Genomic DNA, 19,952 nt, shown 5'->3' with positions numbered 1-19,952 from the left:
AAAGTTTTTTCACACCAAAAAATAGATAAGGATTAATTACATTGGGATGCATAAAGATTAGAATAATAACTGGAACTTGTTTTTACATATATCTATTATCTATCTATTCCTATAAAGTGCTACGCGGTCCAGCTTCCGTGATTGCTTAATAATTCATTTAATGCGCAGATGTATTCACCGAATTATTCTAAGGGCAATCCTCGAAATTATCGTCCAATTTCTTTAGAACTTCAACTTGGTTTACATATATATCTATTCCTTTCTAGTGTTACGCGGTCCATCTTTCGTATTTACTCATTCATTCATTTAATGCGCAGATATTTTCACCGACGATTTCTAATAGCAATACTCGCAATATGTGTTTCTTAGGCACTGCAACTTCTTTCTAGTGCTAATCAGTCCACGTCCTTTCGTAACTACTTTTAATTAATGCGGCATGTAATCCACAATTGCCATTCACTATCTAGTAATCGGCTTATAAAAGTATTTTCCTTTACTTCTGCAAATAGATTGCAATGTAATAATAAATGTATAGTTAGATTTAAAATGAACCGTCCTAGTTTTTCAAGGGTAGCACTTAAAGCAGATGCCCTCATTTTGGAATCCACTTTAGCTAGATACAAGAAATAGACTTATCATTTTTACAACTCGTGAGGAATAGATCAGAAATAACAGCACAGATTCGCGCGCGAGTCAATCCTCAAAGTAATACTATCCAAACAGAAATTTTCCTCAGGCGCATGTGTCAATTAATCTTAAATTGGATTTAAGAAGCTTTCCTTTTCCCTGGAATCAGCTGCCGGGCATGTCGTAATGAAGAACGCCTCTCTTATACCAACGTGTGCCCCTAGGTTACGCGTACATCATGATCCAAGGGATTATTATCCACTTGATTGTGGCATATTCAGTGATATATTAATAGAGGCATTATCATCGGTTCTGTTAGTATGTTAGAGCAAGTCAGAGTCGCAGCATCAGTATTGAGATGTGTCCCTGAGTTCCATATTTACAGTAAGTTGTATTTATTGACTTGTCGTTTGAATTTCTATCCATATCAATTCTACTATTTATTGTTCGTTTTCTCTTTTTCTGTTTTTCTCTTTTCTTGGTTCCCCCAGCTTATTCTTTATTCTTTCATTTTTTCTTCGTCAGAGTCCTGCACTTTGCTTTAAGGTAATTTAATATTAATATTTGTTTTCTGTCTCTTTCTCTGGCGCTGTCTCTGGCGCTGGCTCTTTCATCTTTCTCTTTCTCTTTCTTTCTCTTTCTCTTTCTCTTTCTCTTTCTCTTTCTCTTTCTCTTTCTCTTTCTCTTTCTCTTTATTTTTCTTTTTCTTTTTCTTTTTCTTCTTCCTCCTCCTCCTCCTCCTCTTCTTCTCTACTTTCTTTCCTTGTTACTGATGATCGTGACTCTTTGTTTATCTTGTAAAAGCAAATTTCTTCTTAATTCCTCGTTGTCCTTTTCTCTCAAACACTTAAGTCTTCACATTCTCATTGTCATTTTAAGCAATCATTCCTTGAAATAAGAGCGCAAACATCAATGATGAATGCTTATTCAGAATCTCTTAACCTCTTTCCTAATTTTCCCAGCGAGGTCGGAATTTTTTTTTCCTAATTTAATTCCAAGGCTCTTTTGCGCGGAATAACCTCGTTCCCAAGGGCTATAACTTATCTATATTTCTATATCTTCATGTTCTTTTTCCTAATTAATTTTTTGGCAAGAACATTCCATAAAAACCTTGGTGGTTTCCAAAATCAACACGTTTCCATAATCTTGAACAACACTCTAAGTAGTCAAACTTAAGTCTAAGTACTTAAAACATTTATTTGAGCAAAGATCGAAAATATTTAGCCTTTGTTTTGATGTTTTCAACAAGTTTCCATAAAAACACATTAGCCTGACATCAGTTCCAAATTATTGTAGTTAAACTGTCGGCAAATCATGATCAGACTAGAACAGCCTCGGGGAAGGAGGGCAGAACTTTGAGGGAGGTCAGTGCTCGGCTCCTCCTCCTAATCTAAGATATATATAAAAAATAATGAGAATATGTGGACCGCGTAGCACTTATGAAATACATGAAGATATAGAAATATAGATAACTTATAGTGCTTGGGAACGAGGTTATTCCGGGCGAAAGACTACTATAACTTATCTATATTTATAAATCTTCATATAAAAAATAATGTTTTGTGTGTAGTTGATACAACAGTGGGGCCGGCTTCAATGAGCTTTTAGCAGATATTTTTAATTATTGTGCGAAAAATAATAACCGTAGCTGAAAATAGCAGGTTAGAAATCTGAAGTTTGAAGAAAACAAAAGATACAGTGCGACTACACTTATCCAAGAACACCCAGAAAAGTTAATTCAAATTCACAAATCACATTTGTGACGCCAGATAACAGATTAATTCATAAATTCTGAATTTTAAACTTGTTTTTGTTCACTTACATGATCATCACCCACGCTCGTATAATGTAAAATATATGCTTTTAAAGGAAAATTATTTTTTTTTCCAGTACAGATTCTATTGTTTAAATACTCAATCGTGATTGGCTAATTTGCATCAAAATTTGTGTGGGTGGTCGTGGTTGTAGTGGTCGCCTTGTAAAACTTGGGAAGATATGATTTTTTATAATGTAAAGTTTATAACAAAAAGTTTGCTGACAGATTCACTTCTCGATTTATTGCAACCTAGCCGCCACTAAACCTAGCACGTACGCGTTTATTCTAAAAGTGAAAATGTGATCAATGATCATTGTGAGATCAATCGGTTGGTTAATTAGGCCTCAAGGACAGATCAACTAAAAATATTAATGAGGCCAAATGGTAAGACAATTTTATTCCTAAATTTGTTCCATCAAATTGGCTTCTGCCGATCCCTAAAGGGCTGCCATGGGTGAATTTGTACGGCGCTGCATTATTCTTTACAAACCATTACAGACGCATAACGATAATTGACTTTTGCGTGCTGTTGCCGCGGGTAGGCGCGCATTGCATTGTTCTCAAAATCAAAATATCCTATTTCTTTTACCAAACCCAATATTTTTCAACAGATGTTTTGCACCATCACTCTCCCACGCCCATAATACAGCTTGGACTGCCTATGGTTAAATAGCAGTACAATAGAATCCCTTTGCTCTAGGGAATTGAACGATTTCTCAAGTAAACCGATGATTGTTCTTGCCGTCTAACATGGCCGCCGTCATGTATTGGTGTAAAACCTCTGAGACAAAATATATTGCTATCAAGATTATTTGATAAATGTTTTCTCAGGCTTAAAAGGAGTTTTTTGGAGTCGAAACCGTGGCACCAGGAAACATTTAGCTATGAATTCGATTATCACACTTCATTTTCGAATACAATTAAGATAGCATTTATTTATTACCGCGATAATAACTTGGCACCGGACTTGGCACCATTTCTTCATCTACGATCATTTTCCGCAGCTGATTGGCTAACTTAGAGACCTAACGACAGACCAAATCAGATGATTGGCTAACTTAGAGACCTATCGACAGACCAAATCAGCTGATTGGCTAACTTAGAGACCCATCGACAGACCAAATCAGCTGATTGGCTAACTTAGAGACCAAATCACCTGTGAAGGGATTTGAAACATGATCCAAAGGAATATCAGCGGAAAACTGTTCATTAGAGATTGTAATTTTCTCGGATTAGTTTTTTACTATCTTAAGGAAATAGCAAGTCGGATTTAAAGCTAATAAAAGTGGCGGATAATTGCGCTATCAATCAGCTTTTGCGGATTACTAACCGATTGATCTAACATCAAAGAAACTTCTTCGACCGCGCTGAGTCCAGTAGACAAAAGAAAAGAAAAGGAAGGGAAGCAAGGAGTATGAATACGGTTTTTCTACGCCCTGGGGGTTAGTTATTCAATCTTTTATTTGTTTTGTTTTTTCGTCCATTTTTCGAATTTTTTACGGATAAATTTCGGGCAATTTTTTTCTCTCTTAAAATTTAAATGCATATTTAGAGCAAAGCGCTCGCAGCGTTTCTTACTCCAACATACAAAACCAAGGCAAAGTATTTGCACAGAAGAAGTTAGAGCTTAGAGTATTTTTTTAATCTCTCGTCGGCGGAAAAACAATCGAAAATCGATAGTTTTTCGGAAATGTATTTGTCAATCGATACTCTTGCGGTGATCTTTCGCACTTTCATGCAACGTCGGGTTCATTCATTAAATTATCAAGGAAAGTTAATCAGTTGACAATTTGGCAAGTAGGGGTTAAATTTCTGACAGAATTAATCTTCTTCAACAAGAAATATGTCCAAGCTCTAATATTCAAAATCCTCGACGGATTCGCTGTTCGTTATTTTCGGAAATAGGATGAAAATATTAGGCTCCCGATAAACTTGCTCAAAGACCGCTTGGCAAATGAGTCGGTAATTTCAAAGAAGTCAAAATGGTACGAAAATACTATTTTAAAGAATTTTGGTATGATTGCTATTTTTGCTTCAAATTTCTCAAAGTACTTTTCAAACCCACTTTTGAAAGAAAATCCTAATTTAATCCACACGAGATAAGAATCGGCACGACTTTTGAGTCAACAAGTCAGCATTAACGTACAAAAATATTTCAGTAAAAACAAAAGCATCAATCGTTTGCTTGGCCTAAATCCTAAGTAAACAACCGGGCTCTCATTTGGTCCGAGTCTAATATATTTCCTGTTACTACGACAATAAACCTCTCATCGAACAATCGGGATCCAAAACAGTACTGCTTGCGTGTTTTAATTTCTTTAATGAGTTACTTAATTGGTATCCGTGTTAGCCCACCACGCGAGCATCAAAGTATATAACTTCCCGGCTATGGAGCTGTTGGTGGTTATTGAAAATGAATCCCAGTTACGGAGATGAATTTATAGATATAATAACTTTGTGTGTACTCCTAATGATCAATTTAAACATTATTTTTGCTTAAAAGAAAAAACATAAGGTTATCGGGTGCGTGGTACCGCTAAAATACCCATAATTATGATGAGTTCAAGCATGTCCTTCCTATTCTACCGCGCGCGGCGATGAAAGAACTTTCAATTGATGAAGTCACTTTGTCTGTAATCTTACAAAGATAACCGAGAAAAACCATTATGGCATTTTTAAATATCTTGTAAGTATATTCCCCTAAAACAAGAGAGCACAATGTTTTCCTAGATTGTTTACTCAGCAATTTTTCCTGTGCCATAATTGGTTTTTAATATTGATAGAGCAGCGAGTACTGACAAAAGCACTCGTACAGAACGCCATTGTAAACTAGCCGCACTTTGCTATCTTCCACTTTGCGCTCGCACGTCTCCACTAACAGGAACGTGTTTATAATTTCAGATACAAGACGTAAAGCGACAGCAAGGGTTAAAAGCTTCTAACACCACAAGATTCCTTTAGTTGTTATATATAAAAACAAATACCAGACATCTGGTCAGAAAGTGGCATATTGGCACGCACAAGTTAAAGTCTTGGTTGTAGCTGCTTCCTTAAACTTCACAAGAATCGAAACTTGATCGAAACTGGGTGTACAGAATACAAAAGCAAGAAAAGTCTTCTGGCTGTGTCTGTTAAGGTACTTCTAAGCAGTACTTCTATTTTGCATTAAACTTCTCAGAAGAAAAACATAGAACTTGAAAGCCACTAAAGAAATAATAAATTAATTGTCAGTAATAAATTCAACCCCAGTTGCTTTTATATAGTATCATTGCTTAGTGTATCGACCTCAGTTTTGATGCCACCAATAAAATGACCAACAATTATCGTCGTAATACTTTTGCATCGTAACTTCTGCTTAATTTAGTGTCGTTAGTCCAGTCTATAAAAAGAAATTATAAAAATCAGCTGTTAATTTGCGAGACTTTGATAGATTCCACTTTTGGTGGAATTTGGTTTTCTAAGTCTGTGTGTGGCTTAGTTATAAGCTAAGTATTCCTTTATCACAATGACAAGTGTATTTTCAATGATCCATACTTTACTTTTGATGTAACCCTGTATTACAAGAGGAGCATATTCCGGCCAGTCGTTTTCATCTACTTATATTGGTAAACTGCTAGTACATTTTAGTAAAACAAATCCATATTTCCATTTAGCTTTAATTTCATTTACTGAAAATATACATAAGTACACTGATATCTATAATAATGTGTACTCTATAAACACCCTGTATACATTCAATTATGCATTGCATAAGTTGGACCCATCCTAGTGTCAAACTGTTAGCGTGTCTTTATGCAACTGATTGAGAAACATTGAATGCGAAAGATTTGTTAAAATCTTGACCACATTAAGAAGCATTAGATAACCTTTAGGTTCTGGGTCACGTTCGGTTTCACGGTTCATCGTGATTATTCGAGATGACTAGAGATACATCGGCTGTGTAATGCCTAAGATGTTAACTAATAATCTACGTTTTGCAATGCCTTGTAACTCACATAGCATATAAGTATGTCTTTCTTTATTGAGATGTTAATTAGAAGCTTAGGCGTTTGATAGCAAAGCAAATAGAGACTACATTGGTCATCAAAAATATCAACAGATACTGAGTCAACAATGTGAAGTTTCCCTTCTCTTTAGCATCGGAAACCCTAGAAATCGTGAGGAAGTCCGAACAAACTACACTCCATTATGTTGGAATATCATGTAGTTTCTATTATTAGTATTAGAATGGCTTTGTATATTTTGTGTTTTGATACGATCTGGTGATTCATTTATCTTGAGCTTAGGAATTTCAGACAGATTAATTCTGTTTGTTTTGGGATGTTTTTGTTTGGATGGTGCTCCGCCGGTTGTAACATCATTATTAATCACCACCATGATCATCAGCAATATTATTATTATCATCATTATAATCGTCACCACCTCCATCATCAACATCATCACCAGTCACCACCTCCATCATTATCAACATCATCATCATCGTCACCACCTCCATCATTATCATCATCATCATCATCACCAATATCGCCACCACCACCACCATCATCATCATCGTCACCTCCTCCATCATTATCAACATCATCATCATCGTCACCACCTCCATCATTATCATCATCATCATCACCAATAGCGCCACCACCACCACCATCATCATCATCATTATCATTAATTGTCATCAGTCATTGTCTTAGTTTCTTCAATTGTCATTATCATCATTATTCTCGCTTTTTTCCCTAAATTTTGTCCGTTTATAATTTTCTTCTTTGTCATCATGAGTCGTCAAACCCCGAAACATCTCTGTTACTTTACTTTCCTCATCATTAATATCACCACCACCATCATACCGGGTCAACATATGTACGTGTTCTTCATTTCCTCACAAGGAAGACCACAACAAGTTCACCTTAATCACCAAGATTTTAGAACGCAGTCATTTGAAGGTCTATGAATGTTATCGTTCGCGCATTTTAATTAAACACGCATCAGATAAGACGGACTTCTTATGAGCTAAGCCGTAGAACATACCATGATCGGCTTCACTCTCTAATGGATCAATGTCTTAATTAAAGGAAATAGCTGTTTTATCAAAGTCGTGTTATCTTTTTGGTGATTTAACGTAACCCTTTCTTTTGTCTCATGGCAAGGGCGGATCCAGCCAAAATTTTAGGGGGGGGGGGGCTAATTGAGTTTAGGAGGGGGCTAATTGAGTTTAGGAGGGGGCTAATTGAGTTTCTTCCGTCAACACAACGAAAAACAATATAAAAAAGCATCGTTTTTTTTTCTGCTGAAGGGAGGAGGGGGGGGGGGGGCTTCAGCCCCTTCCCCCCTCCCCCCTGGATCCGCCCTTGCATGGATTGTGTCAAGGTGTTTCGATTAGAGTTACAGTACGTTTCGCATATTCGTTGAGTCCTTATTTAGCTTTATTTTTTTCAAACAATGTAGAAAATGCAGCCAGTCGGAATTCAGGAAAGATCTGGCAGCCTCCTTCGTATTCCACTCTTTCTTTCTGGACATCAATAAGATATTCAGTATAAGATTTGTATTTCTTTTGACAATACTTGACTCTAACAAAAAGACGATGAAATATTTCTTTAATTGGTCAGGGTCAGTGCAATACATTAAAAATAGAGAATTATGATCGATTATAAATTTCTAATTAAATATTTAATCGATACAACAAGTAGGAAGATATATGAGACCAGCCATGAACACTGAGGTTGGCTTAAAAAGAGTATAAGGGAAATTTTCTGTATTGAGTCGTAAGCTGTTTCACTCTAGTTCCTGATTCTTTTTTCGTGGCATACTTGAAATTATCCAGCGTACTTGTAATTTGTATTTTCGATGCTCTCGAACTATACCACAGACTGGTGTGTACTAAAAGGAAATGCCGGTGATATGTTGGATGAGTGTGCCGTGGTATACATACAGCCCGAAAGGGCTTTAGTGTATAACTAGTAAATATCATCGTTCCACATTGCATCACCTCTTGGGCAATGGCACCAAACATTCTGGAAAATTTTACTTCAATACAATAGTTTACTTATTTCATGTAATACGACTGTATTTGCCCATAATACATTCAACAAAATTACTCGATTCTGATTGGACAAGAGGAGTGCAATTAAATCCCAAATTGTTCTTTGTAGAGTTCCAATCAAGTTGCTCAATTTTGTTGAGTTTATTATTATCAAAAAATCGCGCAGTCTTCTCGTACAATTCGGAATTTATAGAAACTTGTGATGTTTTGAAAGTTCTAACATTGGAGTCGCCTAAAGACTCGTCCAGTTTTGAAACCTTTCAAAACATTTCTTGTACCTATAAATTCCGAATGTACTCGAGATCGTGCGACTGTATTTGCCCTTATTACAATAAAAAATACCTTCTAAACAAAATAGAAATTAATACAATATATGAAAAAGAAGAAATGTGAGAAAGAAGAATACATATATGAAATACGAAATACATACACTTACTTGCTAGAACGTTGTCATACGAAAATAGAACATTAGTGATTTAGTGGGATAGGAATTATATCAAAAAACAAAAGAAGATCACTGAAGCTGAGCTTTTTCATTTGTCTTTTAATGTATTCCTTTCTCACTAAATTACTAATTTTCTATTCTTGTATGACAAGCAACATTCTTGCAAGTAGGTGTATATGAAATAAGAAATACATAAATGAATATATGAAGAAAGAAAAACATTGACTTAGATTTAAAGTACTTCGGGTTTATTTTAGACGAAAAGTCGAATTATTAACAACCATGGTTGATCTTTTTATTGATAACGATTTATTTTAACCAATTAATTTTCGTGGTTTTGACTATGTTATACCGTGGTTATGGCTCGTGATATTATGGCAGTACCAGATGTTTTACGAATACTTTTATATGGAATACCAAAGCACTAATAAACCACCTACGTCTAATGGTGCTAAATGAAGCAAATTCTGTGAATATGTTATATTGATAGAAAAATTGTTGAATTGAATGATATAAAACAAATGATAAATAAGGACAAATGAATACCAATAATATAAGGAAGTTAAGATCCATAAGGCCTGATCTAGACGCTGCGGCGTCACTAGCGTGCATGTGCCAAACCTCATAATCACTGATCAATTAGAAGTCTGATAAAAGAGCAGCGTTTGAATCAGCTTAGTAAGGAAGTTCCAAGATCTCTTTAACCTTGGCTAAAATAAATGTTCAGGCTACGTGTCATTGTCTTGAGAATAAGATTCTCGGAGTTGCATCAATATTTATGTGTCTTCTCGTGCGCAACCATTAAACAAAGGAATAATGATCTAGGAAATGACGCGTGGTCTGAAATGGGAAAACAGTCAATAATTAAGACTTATTGACGGGAACCTCGGGAAACAGTGTGTTTTGTGATCCACACACACCACACCACAAAACACGCTTCTTTCCCGAGGTTCAAGTCAATAAGTGTTTTGTTATATACCAAGTGTCAAAGAAAAATATCAGCTATTTGATCTTTTGCTTATTTGATTTCAAAAAAAAAAAAAAAAAAATTGAAAAACTAACATTTCCGGTATTGATATAACCGGACGATTAATCAATCATATAAATGAAAGAATATATAAACAAATGGATCAATTTTCATTCCATCAACAACCAATCCTATGAAGCTTCTCGTTAGGATAATACGCCTATAAATACCCCTTAATTGAAAATCTCTCAATCTGTTTTTTTCTACGTGTCGTTGAATCGGTTCCTTATCGTACACTGGCTATGAGTCACTAGTGATTCGAACCTTTTTCTCTTTTGGCAGGGATCATTATTGATCTTATTGATAGAAAACTACCACCAAACCGAATAGTACTGACGCCAACCACATTAGCGGTGTTTCTCTTCCTCGAAACGAACGCAGTGATAAACTCTGGTAAGAAAAATGATGTATAAATTTATTGAAATAGTGAAATTGTATTTTTTCTTTAAAGTAAATGTCTTTTTTTTTTGTTTTTTTGTTTGTTTGTTTGTTTGTTTATCCATTTTGTTATTTTTTTTATTTGTTTTATATACCTTCGTTCGTTCGTTAATTATTCCGTGTCGTCATTAGTCATGCTAATATTCTTCTTTCTTTTTCTTTTTTTACTTTATTTATTCATTCTTTTTTTCATTTATTTATTTATAACATCATTATTTGGATTGTTCATTGCATCGTCCATTCAATCATTCATTCATTTATCCGTTCGCCCAAGTTGTGTCAACTTGCTCGTTATTTCGGTCAATCAATCCATCTTTTTTTCATTCCATTCATCTTATTTATCAATCTTTCGATCATATTCGTTCTTTCGTTTAGTTGCTTTATTCATTTGAATTTCTTCGTCCAATCAATACATTGTTCCTTTCTTGATCTCATCTCATTCCATTCACTTATAATCTTCCATGTCGCACAGCAAGTCATTCGTATACTCCTTTTTACATTGACTCACGTACCAAAATCAGTAACCCGATCCAGCTAGGAGCTCCTCAAAGTAGCTTCAGTAATAATTCTACAAACCATCGATAACATCTTATCTCAAAAATAGCACTAATCCTCCGTCTTAATGGTTTTACCAGGAGGTATTTGGACCGGATTTGGATGGTATACCAACACTATCATGTCAAATCACTGGAAAACAAAACACAATTCTAACTGTAATCTGCTAACTATTTGAATCCATGCGCGGAAAATAGGCCCTTTGGCGTGTAGTGTTTTCCCCATTTCAGACCATGTGCCATTCTCTTAAGAATAAAATTATTTCTTTAACGGTTGCATAACTAGAACGAAGAATCTTATTTTCAAGAGAGTGAAACGTGGTCTGAAATGAGAAAACATTGCCCCCAATCTAAAATGAATCTATTCTGAGTACATGTATATGGTATCATTTCAATGTCGATGACAATTGAGGCGGGGAATGTTGACTAGCTTTTGACTTCATTCCTACGTTGTTATTTTCATTAATTTTCCATTAAAATCTAATGAAGAAGCAATAATATAAAATAAATCGTGAGGACAGCTAGGCTAATGGTCTTCGATCCTGATCTTGAAAATGTGCTTTACGATATGTCTTCGAATTTGCATACAATTAGGATCAGTATAATTGAATTTGGTGATGTAAGTAACATGATTAGCGAACAGCAAAAAGAAAACTTTTTATCTCATGATCAGATGAGTTTTCGATATACGATATACGATATATATTTTGGACATAAAGCTTTCTATAAGAACGATTTTCATAATAAAAGCTCGTGATCATGATATGTAAAAGGAATGGCATTAATGGCTTTGCAGTTTTCAGTGAGTTTTGTATTCTACTGTGTATTTTAACGCCAAACTATATCAACTGAAATAACGGTAAAAACATATACAAGCTAGAGTCATTGGCAAGCTAGAGCATGAGGATATTTCGTTATACAAAGTCATGTTATGTAAAAGTTATGGAATGGCTTTTCAGTTCTGCATGCTGGTGTTTTACACCAAATCTAAAAAATAACAGTGAAGGGTGAATTTTATTATTTATCGGCGAATACATGTATGTGTGTTGATTTGAAAAAAGTTAAGTAAGCTTAACACATTATCCCAAGTGATTCATCGATCAATATTTAGATATTGTACGTTATATTATATTCTTTTCTCTTTTTCTTTTTTCTTTTTTTTTTTTCTTTTTTTCTTTGTCTTTTTTTTCTTTCTCTTATTCTTCTTCGGTGACTCGGTGACTCGGGGACTCGGTGACTCGGTGACTCGGTGACTCGGTGACTCGGTGACTCGGTGACTCGGTGACTCGGTGACTCGGTGACTCGGTGACTCGGTGACTCGGTGACTCGGTGACTCGGTGACTCGGTGACTCGGTGACTCGGTGACTCGGTGACTCGGTGACTCGGTGACTCGGTGACTCGGTGACTCGGTGACTCGGTGACTCGGTGACTCGGTGACTCGGTGACTCGGTGACTCGGTGACTCGGTGTCTCAATGACTCATCCCTAAACAGAACCAAGAAAATTCAAGTCAGTTAGCCTGAAATTATCTAAAATTTTGCTTTTTTTCATGATATCATATTAAATCCTGCTTAATAGGATTTCAAAAAGATATTTTATTCCTTGAAGCAGGAAAGTCTCTCCAGTCTATAATAGGCCTTTATCAATGATAAGATCAATATGTACCAAAAGCCGTTCAATTAGACGTCGAAAAAATTAACTATCTTAGCCCTGCCTGGTCCATTATCAACACGCTGAGCACCAACATTCGCCTCAAGGGATTTCCTTTTACATACATGAGATTCTAATGACTAAAGTCTTCGAGGACGCTCATATCTGATGCATTTGGTTTAGCAGCTCGACGTGTGTACAACAAGTGCTGTCACTCGTCCTAATGTAAACACAGGCAGCTTAAAAGGTCTGTATTATAGTATATATCTTCCCGAGTTAAAGCTTAATGAGTATATATTATTTTGTGTTTAGACTATCGAGTTAACTGCAAAGTTGGTTGGAAGGGAAGTGTACGGATAAATATATTAGAACCTGGGTTGTTTAGCGTTACTGAGGTTATGAGATTGGTAAAAACGAATACACTGAAATATCTATCACACATTAGGAGAAAGCAAAAAACCACATAAAGATTAGAAACCCGATTTAGCCGTGAGTTAGCCGTGCCCTGGCTATGATCGGTACAGCCGGTTGTTTCAGGGTTCAATCTGTGAGTTAGCCGTGCACTGACTTAGATCGGCCCAGAGGTTGTTTCAAGGTTCGATAAAATTTAAAGGCTATTATCATCTTTAGTTACGAATGTAAGTCAAAAAGAGTTGTCCTAGTAGGGCCTGTACGTGGTTAGCGTTTCGTGCCGTGAATATCACGAAATAGTTTTCACCCGCCCAATAAAATCGTATTTTACTTACTGATCGTTGGTGTTTTAAAAAGGCCATTAATGAAAACTCATGCCAGAATTCATTCATAAACACGTTCATTTTCGTATTTCTTATCTCGATGCATTTGTTACACTTTTCGTTTGTTTTAAACATCAATTTTTCATTATTTCATAGCTTAATTTTCGAGTACAGTGGTTGTGCTCTCATTTAGATCAATGAAATTATAGCTGTACAGCTACAACATTAGAAGGGAAATTTGGATAAAATTTAGAAGAGAAGAAAAAAGGAAGAGATATAGCTTAATTTTCGAGTATCATGCGTGCTTGTGCTCTTATCCAGATCATAGAAACTTTAGCCACAAAACTAGAAAGAAAAAAAAGGGATAAAAGTTTGGGATAAAAATAAGAAAAGGAGCATTTAATTAATTCTTTCGATCTTGTCGGTTGCTAAGTAGTATTCTTTTGAAGTGCAAGTATAACACTCAGGAATATATTTAGTGTTATATGCTGGGAAATAGCTAGTACTTTCTCTTCATTAAACCATCTTCCTAAAGTGCATGTCTGAAACCTTGTTCGTGCAGCTGTCGCTCATTTCGTTCGTTCATTTTCTGGGAATACTCGGCAATCTCAACAACACCAGATTCTGGGAAGAAGACCAAGTATGGTAGCGAAACGTCGGGTCAAAACTGACAATTGCAGATAATTCCATAAATAAATGAATGGACAAAATAAGTCCTAAAGCTGCATTATTAATTATATAAGACCAACATCCTCATTTATCATCAGGTTCCGTTTTAAAATCCCTTTTAAAGATTACACTTACTAGGCAATAGTTTCTTCTTCTTCTTCTTCTTCTTCTTCTTCTTTTTATCACTATATGCATTAGTTGTAATGAGAGAGTCTTGTATCGAAAAGTGAAAGCGTGGTATATTTGACAAATAATAATAATAATAATAATAATAATAATAATAATAATAATAATAATAATAATAATAAGTTCTTACCTCATTTTCAAACAACGATAACACCTAATTTTTATATATGACTTGATATTTCGTTTTGCATATCGTCCACAATGGCGCCTCCAGCTTTGTCATATTGTCTTTTTTTCAAGACAGTGAGTTTTTAAAATTATTTAGTTAATGGACATGGTTCAAGGACAGATCAGATTTACTTAGCGCAGTTCAGTAGGGACTAACACACTAAATACCTAAAGTAGGTAAACTCCAAAGCAAAGCTTGTTATTATAATGCAAAATGAAATATTGGTTTTCATTAAGACCGGAAAATCGTCTACTCAATAAGCCTTTTCATAGTTTAAAAATGGATTCCACTGCACATGCGATTTTATCCCAAATTTCACACCTTCTTTTGTTTAATTAAGAACAAGAGAAGGTTTAGACAAAAGAGGGTGAGAAAATTCGGGATAAAATCGCATGCGCAGTGGAATCCATTCTTAAATTATGAAAAGGCTTATAAAACTCATCCATTCATTCATTTATTACTGCGATTCCCAGTCACACGCGACCAAGTGAGACCAAAATCACAAACGAAGAATCGAGTTTTGGTGGACGTCAATCAAAAGGGTTTCTTAAACATGTCTAAGGATTTCGACTCCGAATTTTAAACGTTTAACTGCAAACTATCAGTATTGACTTATCCTATCTTGAAAAAACTCAAATCATAGCCATAGCGATAGCTTTGCAATCAAGCGATAAGATTCGGAGCCGGAATCCTGTGACATTTTTGAGAAAATATATCCTGAGAGTGAGAAATTCACAGCGACAAGAAGCATGAGATAAGGACAACTATTTTGCACATTTGCACGTGTTCACGTGAGTATTTACATCAGTCCTGGTGTAGAAACCAATAGAAATGATAGAAACCCTTTTGATTGACGTCCACTTGCAACCCCAAAATAGTATTTTCCTCTGCTTCCTTTATCCTTTTTTCCACATTCATGTATTTATTTCCTCGTATCATTAAATTTTTTTTTTATACTTGTATACTTAAAATCTCCCATTGATTACAGTTACATCGTAACTGAAGGGGCTACCCTGGAGAAATACAAATGAGTTATCAATTTTTTTTATTATTGATTTTTTTTTTCTTTTTCGTTTTTTTATAGGTTGCTGACTTTTCATAAGGAGAAGGATTAAAATATCTATCATTTAATCCACGATGCCCTCAGTAATGATTCACAATTCTACAAGCTCTCACAACCTAACACCAACTACAGAAGACTTTGTACAGCCCAAAAATGGTTTCAACATCACCATAATGGTGATGCAAGTATTGGTCATAATCGTCGCACTTCTCGGCAACATCTTAATATGCTCAGCAATACTCATTCACGAACGGCTTCGGACTCATTTTACCAATTATTTTATCTTCTCTCTCTCTTTAAGTGATATCATAACAGCGATCATTGTGATGCCCATGGACGTTGATCAAGTGCTGAAGAACTATAAATGGACATACGGAGAAGCTATGTGTAATATATTCACCGTGGCTTATCTTATAGCTGCGCCATTATCCATGCTCAACCTATTGGCAGTCAGTATCGATAGGTATAACGCCATAGCTAATCCGCTGCATTATTCGAATATCATGACACCCAAGGTTATTGTGGCGTCCATCTTCTCATTATGGACCTATGCGATCCTCTTTACCGTTATCGCAATGGCTGGATGGCCAATGTATCCTTCAAGCGTGTTATACGGTACTTGTCACTTTAATATAAAGCCTGCATACTCGGTTGTCAGCTCCGTGATTAACTTCGTCATACCTACCATCGTCATGTGCGTGTTGTATTTCAAGATATATAAAGTAGCTCATGCGCATGCTCGAAGGATTGGAAGGCATGAGAATATTTCGCACTCGGCTGTCGAGTATAACTCTGGTACGAATGGCGGGGGAACTAGTGAACGTCGTAGCATGAGCAAGAATATAAAAGCTGCAAAAACTATCGCTATCCTTGTTTCTGCGTTTTTATTCTGCTGGATGCCGTACACACTCGTATCAAGCGCTTCGATCCTGTGTGGAAGGAAATGTTACGACAACACACCAGAAGAAGTCATCACGTTGACTCTACTACTGGCCTACATGAACAGCGCTCTCAACCCATTCCTGTATGCCTTTCATAATAGAGACTTTCGTGAATCGTTCAGGCGTTTACTGAAACTGCAGTTTCATTACATTTAAACTTTTGAACTCCAATTTACTTAAATTCAGGTAAAAACAGGTACAATGATAGGGTTTTCAGTGAGCTAACGACAAAAGTCAGGAATTCTAGAACATTTTCGTGGTTGAAGTTCTAAAAATAGACCTCCTCGGCTCTGACGTAATGTTTTCCCATTTCAGACCACGTGTCATTCCCTAGAGTATCATTTCTTTGTTTAAGGTGCGGTTGCACATGAGAAGACACATGAATATGGATACAACTTAAACAAAGAATACTATTCTCAAGGGAATGACACGTGGTCTGAAATGGGACAACACTCGAGGGCTCCAGAGCCGAGGAGGTCTATTGTTCCAAAAGCCAGAAAAATGCAAACAAAAAGTTTTAGACATTTACGGGTTACCTGTGGAATTCTGCTAGAGAGGCGCTGACTGAGACTATATACTGTATTTTAATCTGGCTTGGATTACCTGTTTATTCTTTGAAGTAGTTAGAAGTGAATCTAAATGGAATGGACGTTTATCACACGGCAGCCTCGTAAACTCATCTGAAGCGTTTGAATGCGAAGCTACGTGGGGGAAAAATCCATTGTTCCAGTGAAGATGGCTCCCGCGTGAGAAAAGTCCATTTGCTCGATGATCTATGAAAATTCAGGAAATTTTCAAACCCTGCGTACGAGCTTGTGGAGGGTAGAATCATTTTATTTTCGTATTCTCCGTTGCTCAGAATAAGCCTCGATTTTTGCTGTGTAGAATATTCATGTGTTCCACTGAAGTCCTTCAAATTTCTAAGTGTTTGTATTGTTAAAGTTGTACATTCTTTACTTTTCCTTTGGTATTTGTAAATATTCTGATACTGAAATGAGACTAGTCTCCTCAACAGCCGTTTTTCGCGTTCGAAATTTCAGGAAAGATTTCAGACCGATACAAAAAACGCCTGCAGAGGAGACTCGTGATCGGTCCTAACCATGACAAAATAAGTCTGTAATCAAGGCACACATCGGTATTGTATGAATTCGAAAATGTTGATATAGAAGCCAGTAATGTTGTCCTTAACTTCATTTCCATAGTCCATAGTATTGCGGGATCGTTATACATTTCCCTTTAAACTCTGCCAGAGAGGTAAATTTACGATCATCGGGATTTTGACAAAATTTGTCACTTTTTGTCTTTTAAAAAAAGGTACAAAATAAAATTGTTAACTAAATGAATTTGGCGCAATTAAACATCGTATCAATACAAAATAGAGATTTCCTTTGAATTCAATGTCTAAAGATTTGATTTGCTGTGACAAAAAGTTCTGTTTTCGCATTATTAATATTATATTTTCACCAAAAAATGGCTTTAAGTAATTTTAATTCTTTATATTCATTTAAAAAGCCATTTAAGAGTGGTTGGTGTTAAAGGTATTCTACAAACTGTATAGTATAGATTTTTTTCCGTCGTAAAAATACCAGTTCCAAAAGCAAGTAATGCATTTTTAAGAAGCAGGTCTTGCTACAGCCCATGTCCTCATTATTAATTGTCTACATTCCTCAATAACAGGTATTGCTCTAGTAATTGAAAACTGTTATATATATTTGTAAACTGTTGAATGTATATATCTATATCTATATCTATATATTATATACATAAATATGATATATATTTATTGTACTGCGGTTTGCATAAACTTTGAATCCTTTTGTGCATATATACAAGTATATTAAAAGTATATCAAAAATTAGAGATATCACCCCTGATATTTTTTCCAGAAAGCCCTTAGTAATGGACAACCCGAAAAAAATATCAGGAATCATATCTCTTAATTTTTGATATAATTCTGATATGCTTGTATGTATGCACAAAAGTTTATGCAAAACGCAGTACAAAATAAATATATATAACATTATTTAAAAAGACATAACTTTTGTTCGAATTCGATGTGAAAATTCCTTCCAAAAAGAAACAAATGTGGACGTTGAAAATAGACAAATGCATTCCTAAGAAGCAGGTTTCGTTACACCCATTAGCATGTCTTGCTACACACCGGGCACCCTTTTATTCTTATCAATGGCCCACGTTTCTCAAAAACGTAAGATCGAGGTGTTGCTTCGCTCAATTCCTTTGATCATCTGTCATCTGTCAAAAAATGTGATTTATTATCTTATTGCCAACACTCAGCAATTGCAGGTGTTACTCCACCCATTTTTCTCTATGATCTGTGGACAAAATTTCATAGTAAACTGAGAAAAGAAATTTGAGAAGAGAACAGAACCCCCCCAACCCCAACACCGGTTGCATTGTGCTATGGTATTTTGTCCACAAAACATTCCAGAAAGGTGTTTGAAGCGTGAAAATCAGTTTCATTGATTTTTTTTTCCTTTTTTTTTTACTTGTGTGATTAAATACCAGCTCGTCACGACGTCAGCGTGTAAATTTGTTCCAAATTGAAGCAAAGGTGGATAAATTATTGAAAATATACTAATGCATTCCTAAGAAGCAGGTTTCGTTACGACAATTAGCATGTCTTGCTACACACCGGGCACCCTTTTCTTCTTATCAATGGCCCACGTTTTTCAAAATCATAAGATCGAGGTGTTGCTTCGCTCAATTCCTTTGATCACCTGTCATCTGTCAAAAAATGTGATTTATTATCTTATTGCCAACACTCAGCAATTGCAGGTGTTACTCCACCCATCTTTCTCGGTGATCTGTGGACAAAATTCCAGAGTAAACTGGAAATATGGAATTTGGTTTTCAAATGAAACGATAATATATAATGACAAGGAGAAAAAGCCGCTCATGGTGTAAGTGGTATTGGGTGATCGGCAGTCATTTTCAAAGTTGGAAATAGAGGATATGAAATGGCCGCGCGGAGATACGAATTTGTATACGAGTGTTGAGATGATATCTTGCAAATGAGCGATGAAATACAATTTGTACAAAAATATATATTTCATCGATGTTCATATACTAAGTATTAATTATTTATTAGTATCATTATTTCCTGTGGGAACCTTTTAAAAGTAAAACATGACTCCGTGCCTTTTAGCATCAATGGTGATATATGTATTTATTTTCTTTATTGAACGAACATGAAAGAACAGAATTAAGGAAGATGTGCAGTCACTGATTGATTGAACGATATTAGCAATCACTGAACCTTACGAGCGCTGGCCATAATATTAAATGAAAGATCACTTAACTGTTAACTACTAATTTTAGGTTATTTCTCAGTTAACTACTAGACCCATTGGCACCCTCTTTTAGGGGTTAAGATCAATATGTCTTTTTATAGATCTTTTGATTTTTTATTTATTACGCGTATACCTTAATTCAGGCTTTGTTAACGTTTTCGAAACCAAACCCCGATCACCCCTACCACTTGAGAAGAGGAATTACTCCCGCCCCTCCCCCCACTGGTTGCATTGCATATTCCAGAAAGGTGTTTCAGCGTGAAAATCAGTTTCATTGATTTTTTCT

The 19,952-nt window shown here is 35.6% G+C and overlaps 1 protein-coding gene across 9 annotated transcripts in view; it reads left to right on the top strand.

The window, feature by feature from the left end:
* LOC116308078 (octopamine receptor beta-2R) overlaps positions 1–17,748 on the top strand; it is a 41,170-nt gene extending 23,422 nt beyond the window's left edge. For 6 of the 9 annotated variants that reach the window (XM_031718459.2, XM_031718473.2, XM_031718442.2 and 3 more), the window contains 3 exons: positions 5,345–5,579; positions 10,235–10,345; positions 15,436–17,748. In XM_031718459.2, the coding sequence (XP_031574319.1) occupies positions 15,489–16,511 (1,023 nt within the window). In that variant the 5' untranslated portion in view covers positions 5,345–5,579; positions 10,235–10,345; positions 15,436–15,488 and the 3' untranslated portion in view covers positions 16,512–17,748. Of the gene's footprint in view, positions 1–5,022; positions 5,130–5,344; positions 5,580–10,234; positions 10,346–12,543; positions 12,841–14,824; positions 15,143–15,435 lie in introns of those variants that run through there. The other 3 variants (XM_031718492.2, XM_031718487.2, XM_031718506.2) reach the window with 3 other exon arrangements.
* The last annotated feature ends 2,204 nt before the right edge of the window (positions 17,749–19,952 follow it).

Source organism: Actinia tenebrosa, unplaced genomic scaffold (genome assembly GCF_029948245.1).
Source record: "Actinia tenebrosa isolate PJP-AT-01 unplaced genomic scaffold, QUT_ActTen_1.0 PGA_scaffold16__25_contigs__length_10494907, whole genome shotgun sequence".
Classification (NCBI taxonomy): domain Eukaryota; kingdom Metazoa; phylum Cnidaria; class Anthozoa; order Actiniaria; family Actiniidae; genus Actinia; species Actinia tenebrosa.
This window is presented reverse-complemented; position numbering and strand designations above follow the sequence as displayed.